Genomic DNA, 13,702 nt, shown 5'->3' on the forward strand with positions numbered 1-13,702 from the left:
TAGCGTGTGTAATTGAGGGGTTACAAAACCCTGACTGTATTAAAGATTGTGATAGATTAAACCACTGCTAGTTATGTACTTTAATTACTGGCCAGACAGTACATCAAATATAGATGGTGAACACCCACAAGAACACGGCATTGACAAGGAAATAGGATTTGAGGGTAATTTATTATTATTAGGCAACGTTAGGTTACAGAATGAGAATTAGGGTTGCGCTTGTATGGCGAAGAATATACGTAAAGTCAGTCAATAGCATGAGTCACTAAGAATAGCAGGAATCCTACGATGGGTCTAAGTTGACACCACCTGTCGTACAGTAGCAACTAGATAGGGCAACACTGGTACCGCCTGGAGACAATGGGTTCCCTCCGGGGGTGTAAGGCCTGGAGGGTAGAGGAATGCTCGGATACTCAGTCTGATTCAATAAGGAATAAAGAGACTCCAGGTACAGGAGTCGGTCCTTGTAAACTCCCTTGATCAGCAGCAAAGCAATAATTGTAATCCAAATGCTCGATAGCATTGATGACAGTTAGCCAGCCTCCGTCCACGAGGCCAGCCCGAGTTGTAATCCTCACGAGGTTGAATCCCAAACGATAGTGGAAATCAACGATGCTCTTCTCCGGGTAACACGTTCCAAATCAATATAATCCAACCAGTAATGGTTCTGCAATCGCCGACGTTGGTTCTCCTGTGCACATGTCCAATGCTACACACGAACGAACTGGGTTGCACGATATACAATAAATGAGCTACTATTTACTTCACATTAGATTAGGTCGAACGACGTTACTTCATTAAACTCTGACACTTTTACTATTCTATTCGCACGTGGTTCTCCACACTCTGTTAGACGCACGGTTGCTCACTTCACTGTTTTACCGAACTTGTCACACTGCTGCTTTAGACGAACTTGATGAACTACTGCTGGGCGCACCTGCGCCAGCATATATACTTAAATGATTATCTAGTTCCAAACCTCAGTCCTTGTCTGGTATCAATACACTGTCTCCGGGCATGTTCTGACTTGCCCCAAACTCGCCCATTGCACCTGTCTGAGTGCGAGACTGCCTGGAGCCTAGGGCGCTATCCAATAAGGAGAGCGAATATTACTCTGGTTTGAACGTAGGTAAAGGGATATACCGTGTATATATAAATAATATACAAAGTATATAAAACAATAAATGTAGATTCTCAACTTTAATCTGGCCCTTCACAACAGCGTGGATCGGTAACAAACGGCATTTGATAATCTATATATGCATTTATGCCTATATCTCATGTTCTAGGAATTACTGCAGAAAACGATAAAAACATATTTATATTCTAGACGGTATTTTCGTATGAATGTGTGAATGAAAAAGTAAAACATTCCTACATCCTGAACGATAGATAATCGATGTTGAATGGGCCATAGTAATGTCAATTTAGCAATACAATTTAAAAAGTTATAGCCCTGCAAAGAAGGTGAACATCTCCATAGACTTACAGTACTGGCAGAGAATGGTATAAGATGCTGAAAGTGCGTGGCAGGGAATGTGTTAACTGTGAATAACACCATGCTAAAATTGACCAGACCTGAAAAATCTAAGCAAATGAATAAATGGAAGATGATTAAACAGAAGGTTTTGTAGATACAGTACTGAATTCTGCCATCCGGACACATGCAATTTGAAATATGATTATAGAATATCAGGCCTAAAATGGTTATGAGATTAAAATGCGATTAATTAGATTAATTAATTACAAATCCTGTAATTAATTAGATAAAAGAAATTATCGCCTGACAGCACTAATATATATATATTTTTTATATGTATTTATTCTCACCGTACTAACCTGCACATAATCATTGTACATACATTACTGTATCTGCAGATACTAGATCTATATCTGTACATACTAGTTACGCCAGTATGACTACTACCATACTGTCTTATGATTCAGATTCCTTTATGGTCACGTATTTCAGTACCTTACAGCAAGAAAGAGTAAAATTCTATTTGTTGTGGTCCCTCGACCATAGCAGCTTCCAATAATATATAGAATAAAATTAGCATAGAATAAGAATAAAATAAGATGACTAAAATAAAGATTACTATATACAGTTCTAAAAAGTGTGCAGTGCAGATAACAGGATGTAGATAGTATACTACATCCTACATATCTGTATCACTGTAAATATTATTCTACAACTCTGTACATACATCTGATTAGCACTACTCAATGGTACTCATTTATATATGTTGTACCCAGTTTAATCACCTGTACATTGTATATTGCTGTTGCACTTTAAATCAACGTTAGACCTGTACTATGTAAGACTTCAGGCTATGGCCTCATTGTGTCTTCCAGCTATTAACTGTCAGCTACAGTCATCTGCAGGCATCCGTTTGCAAAATAATTCAGACTCTATGACAGTAGTACTGATTCTGACTGTTTTGGAATAAATTGAGAGTGTCTCCTTTGAAAAGAGACCAAAAGTAAGCATGTGCTACAAATGGTTCAAGATTAGCTTTCAATTTACTTTGGGTATGGATTGGATAGGCGTTTTATTTTGTTTGTTTGAGTCACAGAAAGTATGGGCACAAGAGAGACTGTTATTCTACCTGATGGTCCGACTTTGACCAGTAGTGAGTGCAGCTGTAGCATCAGGTCCTCACAAGGAGGAGAGTCTTTGCTGGCAGTGACCAGTAGCTGGAGTAAAACAACTGTCCCTCCTTTGGACACAAACATCTCCATCCTGCGAACCCCACCTAGGACAGACATAAAGACAATATTTCTTTCCATTTTCTATTTTATTTTACATATACATATACATATACATATATATATATATTATATAGATACTAGGCCTGTCCCCGACTAAGGATTTGTATAGTCGACTTTGATAGGCCAAAATTTGCGACTGGCAGTTCTTTGGGGGGGATCATTCCATTTAGGCTGTGGGGGGTGCTTAATGTCTGATGTAAGTTTTTTCTTTTGTGCATTCGACTGAGAGATTGGCAGTCTACGACTCCTTTCAATCGATTAGTCAACTATTCGAGGTCAGCCCTAATGCATATACACAAATACATAACCACACACACAACCAAACGAGACCAAGAAAAACAAGAAAGGGAAAAGAAAGCAGAGCAGTCCTAGTTTCCACCAATGGTTGAACTAATATTACCGACTGACAACAGTCGCACATATCCATTCCATGTCATTTCAACACAAACATAATTTCTATGTTGTTTTATTTAGGTTTAATATATTTATAGAGAGCAACTTCCACAAGAAGGTGTATTTAAATGAGATGTGGTGTGTGAATGACATGATCTAATTGAAGTCGAAAAACATTCAAGAGAGTGGTGGTGGTGGAAGCTGCTCGTTCCATTGAGACCAAGTCCAGATATTCCTTGAGCCAGTTCTCCAAATTCAAACAGACAGGTTTCCTCACTTTCCAGTGGACGAGTATTGTCACAGAGAGAGAGACATGCTAGCCCAATCAGCAGTTTGTCCAAGGGAAGCAACAGCTGTGATTGGAGGATCAAGAAAAGAGGGCGGGTTTGAGATAGGTAAATTGATTCCACCTACCTTACTGCCCAGTAAACACACTGTAGGGTGTACTGGAATATTTACACAAAATATTTAATAAAATAAAAAATGTATGACAACAACCCAGAATGAATTTACTGCTGGGCAGTGCCACAATTGGTCCCACCACCAGCCATGCCAACATGATATCCGATCATTTCGATGCATTTTATTTTATCTTTGTGGAGTTATATATGACCTAAACAATTTGAATGTTGCAAAATCTCTTCCCACTGATCTGTGGTAAAAGATACCTCTAGATGTTTCCCCCACTGTGACTTAATGTTAATTAATTGAAATCAACAATATTTTCATCAACTATCAATTGGCCGAGTAATAATATTATTTTGCTGCCATACTTTGTTGACAATAGGTTTCTCTTCAGCAGTAAATAAGGGGTTCATCCAAATTGGACATGTGGGGAGGGACAGGCCAGACATACTGACGTCTGTGAAGTTCTTTAGCTACCTCACATGAATGGAGGATCAAGGGGTACTTATTCTAGATTCTCTATCTTTCCACAAAAACACAGTAATGCATTCATTTATTTCCTTAAACCCCTGCTGTGGAGATTTGAGAGGAAAAGGAGAGATAATCTGCGAGTATGTTTCTGCTCTCCCCGCACTGACGTCCATCTCTCAAGATCTTGCTTTATAGCTTTCAAAGCTTAGGTCAATTCAACTCCTAGATCTTTTTCAACCCGTTTCAGGTACGTCTCTGCTGGATTTCCACCAGGAGATCCTGGAACACATGGAAAGGTTTGTCTCTCTAGCAAAAGCGTTTCTTCTTGAAAGCTGCTGCCAGTATGAACTAAAAGAAATGCGGTGTGTGTGGATTGGGATGAAGGGTGTTTGTTTTTACTGTAGGCTCCTCCCATTTTGCCAGTACTGTGGTACGACTGATAGCGTGTGGTTTAGGAAGAGGGAGTTTTTCACAAATCCAGCGCTCCCTTTCTCATGCCTGGCTGTGACGTAGTTTCAGAAGCAGCACAGATGGTAAACAAACATGGCGTCGTCGGTAGTGTGGGACGTTTTCAAAGTTTCAGAGGAAAACAGTTCGCTTGCTATTTGTAACAAATGCAGAAGTTCCACGAGGAGGGAAAGGGGCAACAACCTAATAAGTCACCTGAAACATCACCACCGCTACGATGGTGTATTAAAATCCGACGACGGCGCGCAATCAGCTAAAGGCTAAGCTGCTGCAAATCCAAAGCCAGCTGCAAAGGCGCCGGCGGCATGTAGTCTTTTACCAACAAACTTGCAGTTTGTGAACCGGCGCGGCTTGTACCTATTGACGAGGCGTTTGCAAAATTAAAGACGTTTGACAGAGATGATTTGTTTGGTTTATTTAATTCTTTTTGAGGCGTGCTGTCCTATAAATGCCAAGTAATAGTTGTTTCATGCACCAAGACCACAACAGTCTCCTCTCCTATAGCGTCAAATGTTTTATCTGCTGACAAAGCACTTTATTTGAAGAGTCAAAACTGTTCTCTTGGCTTTGTTTTGTTCATAGTAGTAACGCTCATGTCATGATAAATCTGGTTAGGTCAAAACTACAGGAATATACATTAAAAAGATTTTTTTTACAATACAATAAATATATATATATATTATCAGTTATCGGTATCGGTATCGACCTTGAGGAGCAGAAAGTTATCGGTATCGGGGTCAAAAAATCAATATCGTGCACCCCTAGTATGATATGGCCTCGGAGGTTCTGTTGAGCTTGGATGGGGGCGATGGCTCCTGTGGTCTATTGATCTCTGGCACTGGGTTTGTTTTGCGCAGATCCAAGATATATCGCAGGGTCACCGCCTGGTCCTCCTCCAGTCCCTTTAGCACCAGGTTATTCCTACGGCTGTGTGATTCGAGGTATGTAACTTTTGATTTCAAGTATTGGTGTCCATCTGGTCTCGGACATAATTTGGCACAATTTATGGACCGAGTGTGCTAGATGCGTTTCGAAGTGGTCGGATTAAGCAATTTACTTGGCTCCGTCTAAATTTAGCGCCCGGAGGGGTTTAAATGTAACACAGGGTCTGGAACAGGGTTTCAAAGGGTGGGCGATACTGCCACCTAGCAGGATCTGGCCGGTACTGCACTTTTGGCGCTTAGTATGGCTTTCAGCGGTAACATATAGGTCTGTGAGTGTAATATTGATATTAAAATCAATATTTAAAAAAAAAAAAACTATCCAAAAACGTAATATTACGTGTTTGGCGCCCAACGGTTGTCGAGCAAACACGTAATAATACGTGGCCGGCGCTCAATGAGTTAACAGGCGAGAAGTGGCCATTTTTGTTTTAGTTTTTGAGGACTGCATACTTTTTTTGCAAACCAAAATACTATACTTTATACTTTGAAAGATAACATTCTGAAGTTTCCGATACAATAAAGAAATATCACTTTTCAGGAATTAGCCCGGATCACTCCTAAACTATACAATATTCACTATGGGATAACGCGCAAACGTATACATGAAAAAATTATCTATTTTTGCATGTTCGACGGAAGAAAGTCACTGTCAAATGACCATAGTATTGTCTCCATAGCTATATAAATGATATCTTGCAGCATATTTTAAGTTTTTCTTTCTTATATTAAAATATATTTAGTTTTTAACACTTTCAGTGCCAGCCATTAGACGCAGCCCTCTGTAGCAATGCCACCGCTAGATAGATAGGGATCAGTCACCTTGTTTGTAGAGCTATAACTATATTCTATATTATAGCTATGGATACAATACTATGGCTCATTTGACATCACCTATCTATCGTTCAATATGTGAAAAAGAATACATTTTTCCATCCATACGTTCACATGTTATACCGTGGTGAATATAAGTATGGTTTTAGAGCGGTCTAGGGTAATTCATGAAATGGAGTTATAGCCCTATACGTCAATTCCACTATAGATGTTGCCATTTCTTGCCTGTACACGCTATTATTCCGAAATCATATATATATATATATCATAGGTATTATGTTCCATCATGAATGGATGGAAGGGGGGGGGGGGGGGTCGTTTCTGATTATTTGATTGTCAGAAGCAGCATTCGTATTGAACACTAAAAACGCTTATCAGCCCGATCGGTATATAAAAGCATTGCAGGATCAAGCTAAAATTAACGTCAGATCGTTCTTACTTGTGATCGGGAGTATTCCAAAAAAAATATTCCAATTGTTTGATCGCCATCTGGTACATCCAATGTCCATTTGGCCCACGGCATAATCCACCACAACATATGGATTGGGGATATTTGAAGCGCTTCAATGGAACCAGGAGAACGGCTGCCCTCGCCCGACAAGGAAACATGAGACCGGAGACGTTTGGCCATTACACAGGCCAAGATACAAGGTTACAAAGGGTGCTCGATACCGCCGTCTAGCGGGATGCGGCCGGTATTGCACCTTGGCGACCTCAGACTCATTCCCTATGGTAACAACAGGCTCCCTGGGTGGATAATGAATAAAAATATCGAAAAAAAGGAAAAACGACCCAGAAACTACTTAACTAGTTTTTTTTCTGTTGTTGATTTTGGATTTTGTGTGTGAGCTTGCCTTGAATATGTACATGTGATTTTTTTTTTCCTTTTTCTTTTCCTTCCTTTCCGTGTGTTTGATTTGTCTGTAAACAAGACCGAAAAATAAACATCATTCATTCAATCATTCATTCATTCATTCATTCATTCATTCATTCATTCATTCATTCATTCATTCATAATATAGAATATAGATATAGCTCTCCAAACATAGTGACGCACAGTGAAAGTAGGCTATGGAAACCTGGTGCAGCCATTACAAGGATAAGGCTAATGGCTGGCGCCCAATGAGTTAAGAGTTTAAAAAAAAGATTTCCCTTGTTTTTACAAACACCTACACAATTAATGCTTTTGTTCCCGGAAATAACGTTAGGCAGTGACTAACGAATAGCAATTTTGTGAATTTTGCCTACCCTTATCCACAATCACAGTTGTGATCAGGACTCTCCAACGGAAATGGAGTGACAAAAAGAAGAAAAAAAATCATGAGAGGGGGGGGGGGGGGGGGAATCCCAGCAAAAATCATAATCAATCATAATCTCTATTCCCATCAATCAACTAATCAACACAACTACAGACTGTGTCATTTGGGTCTTGACAATAGAGATGGCAAGGCCATCATAAAAAATTATGCATGACCATCTGACTGACACACACACACACACACACACACACACGTCTACAGACACAAATCAGTAGCGACAGATAAATTGCCCAGTGAGTGATCTTCCAGTTGGGGGTAACATTTTCCATCAAGCAGCCAATCAGAGGATCAACCGTTAAAAACCTGCTCACCCGATGTCAGCAGCTTGTTGAGGATGTACAGAATGTTCAGGCTGGTCTGGAGGTCCAGAGTGTTCTGTCAGACATAAACAAACCATGCTTTAAATGTGTCACACACGTACACACACTCCAGCCACAATCATGTCAGTACAATATGCAAGGCAACGGAAAAGTATGCGATTACCCTCACACGCGTGCACACACACGCACACAAAGTGTATATATATATATACACAAACACACACACACACACACACACACACACACACACTCATATCATGTTCCCTCTCAAAAGGTATGTGGTATGATTCCAAGATTGATAAATTGATCTGTCAACAGTAGCTCTATTATTAAGAGGAAGCCACAAATGCTTTCTAACACATCCAAAGGACACAGTGGCCATGAACATTCATTGTACTGAAACATCACTCTTCTTACACCAAAAAGCTTAGGGGTGAAATACGGTGAGGTTCTAATCGATAACTGCCACAGGCATCATCCTAAATCAAACACAGGAATGGCATGAACTGAATGACTTATCCAAGTTTTACATAACATCGTTTTCAGTGTTTTCTGAACATATAGTGTATTATAGAAATTACCATGTGTGACCTGTTACTTCTGAATGAGTGAGGAAGAAGTCCTACAAATGTATTTGGGAGGGAGGTGGTTAGTGGACTGACCTCCAAAGAAGACAAGATGACCTCCATGCCACTGGAGCCTTTGGACATCAATTCGTCCCTGGTCTTCTCTGGAACACACAGACAAACAGTTGTTTCTAGAGATCAATCAATCAATCAAATTGTATTTGTATAGCACATTTCATACAGTAAGTGCAAAGAAGCAAATCAATGTGCTTCACAGAAAATAATTGCAAAGAATAATTTAAATAATTAAAAAGGCAAGAAACAAATAAATAATAATAAATGCATTGATATGGACTTTGAGGCTGTTACAGTCACTTCCGGTTCTAGTAATATGATAGGTATATGATTGGCCGTCAGTCTTGGTAAGGCAGGCTTTTGTTGAAGACTCTCGCAGGTGAGCAGGAGGCTCACGTGACTCTTGACCAAGAGAGATTGGCGTGGTGGAAAAGAGCGCCATATTTGAATTCGTGTTTGTGTCTGTAATGTCTTGTTTATGTTCTTAGTTCGTCAATCACACCATTCTGATTGACAAGCTAAAAGCAATTGGTTTTGATAGTTTATCAGTGAGCTGGATACAATCCTACCTGGAGGGGAGGGAACAGATGGTGGAGGTAAACGGTACCCTATCCCCCCCCCTCACAGTGAGCTGTGGTGTTCCACAAGGAAGCATACTAGGACCGCTACTATTCCTAATATATGCAAATGACATGTCGTCAGCTTGTGACTGCAACTTGTTCCTGTTTGCGGACGACTCAGCCCTGCTGGTCTCTGACAAGAACAAGTTACAGGTTGAAAAAGCCCTCAGCTCGGAACTAGGCAAAATCTGCATATGGCTCGCCGACAACAAACTATCATTACACATGGGCAAAACAGTCCATTCTCTTCGGTTCAAATAACAAACTCAGCAAGACTGACGGCTTCTCGGTTACAGTGGGTGACAATATTATCACAAGGAAAGATGGAATTACCTACCTGGGTTCCATCTTAGAGGCTAATCTTTCCTGTGACAAAATGGCATCCAATGTAATAAAAAAAAGTCAACCAACGAACGCGATTCTTGTACCGGATCTCCTCTCTGGTAAACAAGAATACCCTGAAGACTCTGGCAGGAGCACTCATTCAAGGGTACTACGACTATGCTTGCACCTCATGGTACCAAAGCACCTCAAAGGCACTAAAAAACAAATTACAAACATCTCAAAACAAGCTAGTCAGACTACTGCTTGACCTGACTCCTAGAACCCACCTCACCCCTGCCCACTTTGACAACCTAGGATGGCTTAGAGTAGACGACAGAGTACAACAACTTGCAATGGGCCTGGTCTACAAGATACACTACACGACCAAGGTACCCATGTACATGTCAAAATACTTCCCAAAGGTCAGTGAATACCACGATCACAACACCAGAGGGAGCTCCACAAATCATGTTAAACCCAGATTCGGCTCAAATAAGGGACTAAACACGTTTCGAAATTATGCCACATCAATGTGGAACGCCCTACCCAAAGCTGTAAAGGAATGTGGATCACTACCCACTTTCAAAACCTCTCTCAAGGGACACCTACGGGAGACTGCAATTCAACACTGGCCCCTGTAAATATCCTAACCCAACCCCCTCCAATGTACAGTCATTTACCTAGTATGGTTGTCAATAGTTCAATGTACAATTTTGTTTGTTTGTACAGTGTCTCCTCCCCCCCCCCCCCTCAATGTACAGTATTACTTGTTTATACAGTGTGCCCCCCGCCCCCCCCCCCCCCCCCCCCAACCACCTCCAATGTAAATTACCCAGTATGGTTGTCAATATCCCAATGTACCCAACCCCCCCCACACAACCTCCTCCAATGTACAGTTTCTACGTCAAATGTATATACTCCCTTTTCTTGACTCCTTCTGTATCACAAACAGTACTGTATTTGCAAATCTGGTATGTCATAAATGTATAGATGTAGCAGTACTGACTATCTGTATGTCATGTATGTCATATATGTCCTGATGAATTGAAAATGGGGGACCCTGATGTAAACAAGACGAAAGTCTTTCTCTGGTCTGCATCCCCTTAACAATTGTGTGTATTGAGCTGTACTGTATTGTACCCATTCTACAATCTGTTAATAAAGTTTTCAATCAATCAATCAAAACGACAGAGTACAGCAACTTGCAATGGGCCTGGTCTACAAGATACACTACGCGACCAAGGTACCCATGTACATGTCAAAATACTTCCAAAAGGTCAGTGAATACCACGATCACAACACCAGAGGGAGCTCCACAAATCATGTAAAACCCAGATTCGGCTCAAACAAGGGACTAAACACGTTTCGCAATTATGCCACATCAATGTGGAACGCCCTACCTAAAGCTGTAAAGGAATGTGAATCACTACCCACTTTCAAAAACTCTCAAAAAACACCTACGTGAGACTGCAATTCGAAACTGGCCCTACAAATGTCCTAACCTAGTTGTACAGTAAATGACCAAGTAAGGCTTTGTCAGTATTCCAATGTACAGTGTAAAATGTGTGTGTGTCCCATACCCCCCCCCCCACCTCCAATGTACAGCCCTCACCCACCCACCCAACCCCACCCCACCCACCCAACCTCCTCCAATGTACAGTTTCTATGCCAAATGTATATACACTCTTTTTCTGGACACTTTTGTATCACAAACAGTACTGTATTTGCAAATCTGATATGTCATAAATGTATAGATGTAGCAGTACTGTCTATCTGTATGTCATGTATGTCATATATGTCCTGATGAATTGAAAATGGGGGACCCTGATGTAAACAAGACGAAAGTCTTTCTCTGGTCTGCATCCCCTTAACAATTGTATGTACTGAGCTGTACTGTACTGTACCCATTCTGCAATCTGTTAATAAACTTTTCAATCAATCAATCAATCAATCAATCGTCATTGTCTTCACAATAAATTGACCGCTCAAAGAAGCAACCACAAAACTGAAAGGGCTGGTCTCCTACAGAGAGGAGGACGGAGGAGCTGGCCAGGCCCGCTGGACCAACTCACTACAGAGAGGAGGACCGAGGAGCTGGCCAGGCCCGCTGGACCAACTCACTACAGAGAGGAGGACCGAGGAGCTGGCCAGGCCCGCTGGACCAACTCACTACAGAGAGGAGGACCGAGGAGCTGGCCAGGCCCGCTGGACCAACTCACTACAGAGAGGAGGACCGAGGAGCTGGCCAGGCCCGCTGGACCAACTCACTACAGAGAGGAGGACCGAGGAGCTGGTCAGGCCCGCTGGACCAACTCACTACAGAGAGGAGGACGGAGGAGCTGGCCAGGCCCGCTGGACCAACTCACTACAGAGAGGAGGACCGAGGAGCTGGTCAGGCCCGCTGGACCAACTCACTACAGAGAGGAGGACCGAGGAGCTGGCCAGGCCCGCTGGACCAACTCACTACAGAGAGGAGGACGGAGGAGCTGGCCAGGCCCGCTGGACCAACTCACTACAGAGAGGAGGACCGAGGAGCTGGCCAGGCCCGCTGGACCAACTCACTACAGAGAGGAGGACCGAGGAGCTGGCCAGGCCCGCTGGACCAACTCACTACAGAGAGGAGGACCGAGGAGCTGGCCAGGCCCGCTGGACCAACTCACTACAGAGAGGAGGACCGAGGAGCTGGCCAGGCCCGCTGGACCAACTCACTACAGAGAGGAGGACCGAGGAGCTGGCCAGGCCCGCTGGACCAATGTACAGTTTATTCCCCTTCGAATGTATATATTTTTTTTATGATCTCTTTCTCTTAAACAGTACTGTATATTTGTATGTCATAAATGTCTTGATGAAACAGTACTGTATATCTGTATGTCATAAATGTCTTGATGAATTGAAAATGGGGGACCCTGATGTAAACAAGACAAACGTTTTTTTCTGGTCTGCATCCCCTTAACAATTGTTTGTATTGAGCCGTACTGTATTGTACCCATTCTGCAATCTGTTAATAAAGTTTTCAATCAATCCATCAACCAACTCACTACAGAGAGGAGGACCGAGGAGCTGGCCAGGCCCGCTCCACCAACTCCTTCCGGAGCTACAGGTAAGCCTGTTATCATTACCAGGTCTGAGTGACAAGCCAAGCTAACTTGTACCTACTTAAAGGTTGGACCCGTGACAAGGCCAATACTGATAGTTGTCAACATTTCAATATCAAATTACTTTCAGTATCAATTTCAGTATTTAAAAAACAGGTGCAATTGGAATTATTGAATGAATTTCAGGAGGAGGCCTGCACCGATGACACGTGCACAACTCCTTATGCTGGTCCCTACGTTACCTGCCCCCTGCCTGTCTCTCTACCCACTGCAGACACACACCTATGCAATAACCGCTCCCACTTTGCACATGAAAACATTTAGAAGCACACAAAGAAATTTTGGAGCACAGTGAAAAACTTACTGATACTGTTTTTCAGTAGTGAGAGAAACAGGGTTTATTCAATGTATGTGATATATAGATTGGGGGGAGATGACCACAGCTAAAACGGTGCCGGGTCAGAGAGATCAAAATGTGCATGGTTTGCCTATGAAGAGGGTGATAGAACAGTGGTCCAGTAGCCAGCAGAATGTTTAGCAGCCAGCCGAATGTTGACATTCCTTGTAAGAACAAAGATAACGGAGCGGTACAGAGCGAGGGAGAGGGGTGACCTCTTTAATGCAACAGTGAATGAAACGTTTAATGGTGTGAACGGTTATTAACGCAGTTGTCATGACAACGCGGCACATGACAACCAGAAAGGGGTGGGCTATCATAGTTATGACGAAGATCCTATAAAGCTGACGGTGGTTCCGGGTAGGGCCAGACTAGAAATCTGGGAGACCAAAGAAACGAATCCCACAGGAGGGAAGGGACCAAGAGACTCTCTCCTCTTATCACAGAGGAGGGGGGGGGGGGGGGGAGAATGCCACATCATCATCAGCTTCGGCTACCACGAGGATGGTCTTGGCCAACGAACAGGCCTGACCACTGTTGGACTGAGAGACAGAGGGACAATAGACTGGACTGAAAGATCATTAGATAGACTGAACACACCGAAAGGTCATTAGAATAGACTTTGCAAGGACAATACAATCTGTTAACATCTGAGCTGAGGTTTCTGTTTATAGAAATAAATTAAATAAATTCACGTTGTCG

At 42.2% G+C, this 13,702-nt stretch overlaps 1 protein-coding gene across 1 annotated transcript in view; it reads right to left on the bottom strand.

Annotated features, from left to right (window-relative positions):
• Positions 1-13,702, bottom strand: part of agtpbp1 (ATP/GTP binding carboxypeptidase 1) — a 156,075-nt gene that overhangs the window by 69,256 nt on the left and 73,117 nt on the right. The window contains exons 5-7 of the mRNA XM_084332840.1: positions 8,586-8,653; positions 7,915-7,978; positions 2,610-2,756 (exon numbers count right to left, since the gene is read on the bottom strand). Coding sequence (XP_084188966.1) covers positions 2,610-2,756; positions 7,915-7,978; positions 8,586-8,653 — 279 coding nt within the window. The remainder of the gene's footprint in view (positions 1-2,609; positions 2,757-7,914; positions 7,979-8,585; positions 8,654-13,702) is intronic.

Source organism: Notolepis coatsorum, assembly GCF_963971535.1.
Source record: "Notolepis coatsorum genome assembly, chromosome: 1".
NCBI lineage: Eukaryota > Metazoa > Chordata > Actinopteri > Aulopiformes > Paralepididae > Notolepis > Notolepis coatsorum.